Genomic DNA, 1,354 nt, shown 5'->3' with positions numbered 1-1,354 from the left:
ATGTATACTTTAAATGTACGTCTCGCTACATACAATCTATTGTGTCAACCGAGCAAATCATTATTTCTTAAAATAAATTTCATAGAACCGCGCATTTTTGTCGTTACATCTATAGATTCGATAACGATAAGTGGTGATTATTTACTTGGAACTTGGTATATATCGCATCTCGTACTTCTGTCAAGGTCTACGATAAATACGAAGAATTAAATTTGCAAGAGAAACGCGCGAACGTATGTTTTTTTTTTTTATCTCCGGATCGTCGCGAAATATCCTATACGATGTGTCGCACCGAATTTTCGTGTCTTCGACAATAAATAACGGAAAGTCGAGAAATTAGGGAATCGCGTTTCCGTATTAAGCTTTTTCTTTCGACGAATTAAACGCGCGAGTCGAAAAGCCGATCGGTGCGGCTTGGAGAAGCGTACCGCGCGGCGATCTCGGTCAGATTCGAGCATTGAACCGCGAAGCGATTTTCGTTCGTTTAAACGCGCGTTTTCCGCCGCGCGGGTCCGCTGACCACCCGGGTGTACCATGCTCAATCGGAATCTGTAATCTACCGTCGTTAACTTTAGAGCGCGTCTTCCCGACGAGACGGACTTCCTCGAAAACAAAAAAGCGCGGAACGCGCGCTGAAGTTCGCCTTTTTAAATCGAATTTCCAAATTAATGCTCTCTTTTTGCGCGCACGGCGAAACGTACCGCGAGCGTCGCGAGGTTTCGCGTTCCGCGGCTCGCCGTAACAATTTTCATCGGAATCGCGTTATCGTTTATCGCGCTACGCGATTCGATACAGCGGAATTTATCGCGAACGTGCGCGACGCGCGTTATCGCGAAAACTTTCCATTTTTACGCGCGGCCGCTGTTACGCGGCACGCACGATACATACATACATACATACGTAACCGGACATTCCAGCGCGCGGACCCCCGTTCCGTTCGTAACCGCCGCAACCATCCAACCGCCATGTCGGCCGGCGAGCGGCCGAAGGCGACGGCAGGCGGGCAGGCGACGACGGCGTTCACGACGACGCGCGTCGCGTCGCGTCGGAACTCGGAACGGCCGGCCGTCGGCGGTGTCGGCATCGCGCGACGGTGTACCGTACTATCGGCATTGGCTTCGCGGCGCACGGTCACCCGTGAGAGAAAGAGAGAGAGGGGGAGCGGGAAGGGGCGGCGGGGAGAACGCACTCGCGAGGGAGCAAGCGAGAGGGAGGGAGAAGGGAAGGGTGAAAGAGGGAGGGAGAGAGAGAGAGAGAGAGAGAGAGGACGCAGGTACGAGGGGTCCACACACACGGAAGGTCCGTGGCGAGAGAGCGAGACGAGGAAGAGAGGGGGGCGAAGGGGGAGAGAAGG

The 1,354-nt window shown here is 53.5% G+C and overlaps 1 protein-coding gene across 6 annotated transcripts in view; it reads right to left on the bottom strand.

Moving 5' to 3' along the window:
- LOC143900397 (uncharacterized) overlaps positions 1-1,341 on the bottom strand; it is a 141,710-nt gene extending 140,369 nt beyond the window's left edge. For 3 of the 6 annotated variants that reach the window (XM_077411682.1, XM_077411683.1, XM_077411685.1), the window contains exon 1: positions 893-1,263. In XM_077411682.1, coding sequence (XP_077267808.1) covers positions 893-1,084 — 192 coding nt within the window. In that variant the 5' untranslated portion in view covers positions 1,085-1,263. Of the gene's footprint in view, positions 1-892 lie in introns of all 6 variants that reach the window. The other 3 variants (XM_077411681.1, XM_077411686.1, XM_077411687.1) reach the window with 3 other exon arrangements.
- Positions 1,342-1,354: the final 13 nt, after the last annotated feature.

This window comes from Temnothorax americanus, unplaced genomic scaffold (genome assembly GCF_048541705.1).
Source record: "Temnothorax americanus isolate GAGA-0224 unplaced genomic scaffold, ASM4854170v1 Scaffold3, whole genome shotgun sequence".
Classification (NCBI taxonomy): Eukaryota; Metazoa; Arthropoda; class Insecta; order Hymenoptera; family Formicidae; genus Temnothorax; species Temnothorax americanus.
The sequence above is the reverse complement of the archived record's forward strand: the minus strand, read 5'-3'. Positions and strand labels throughout refer to the sequence as shown.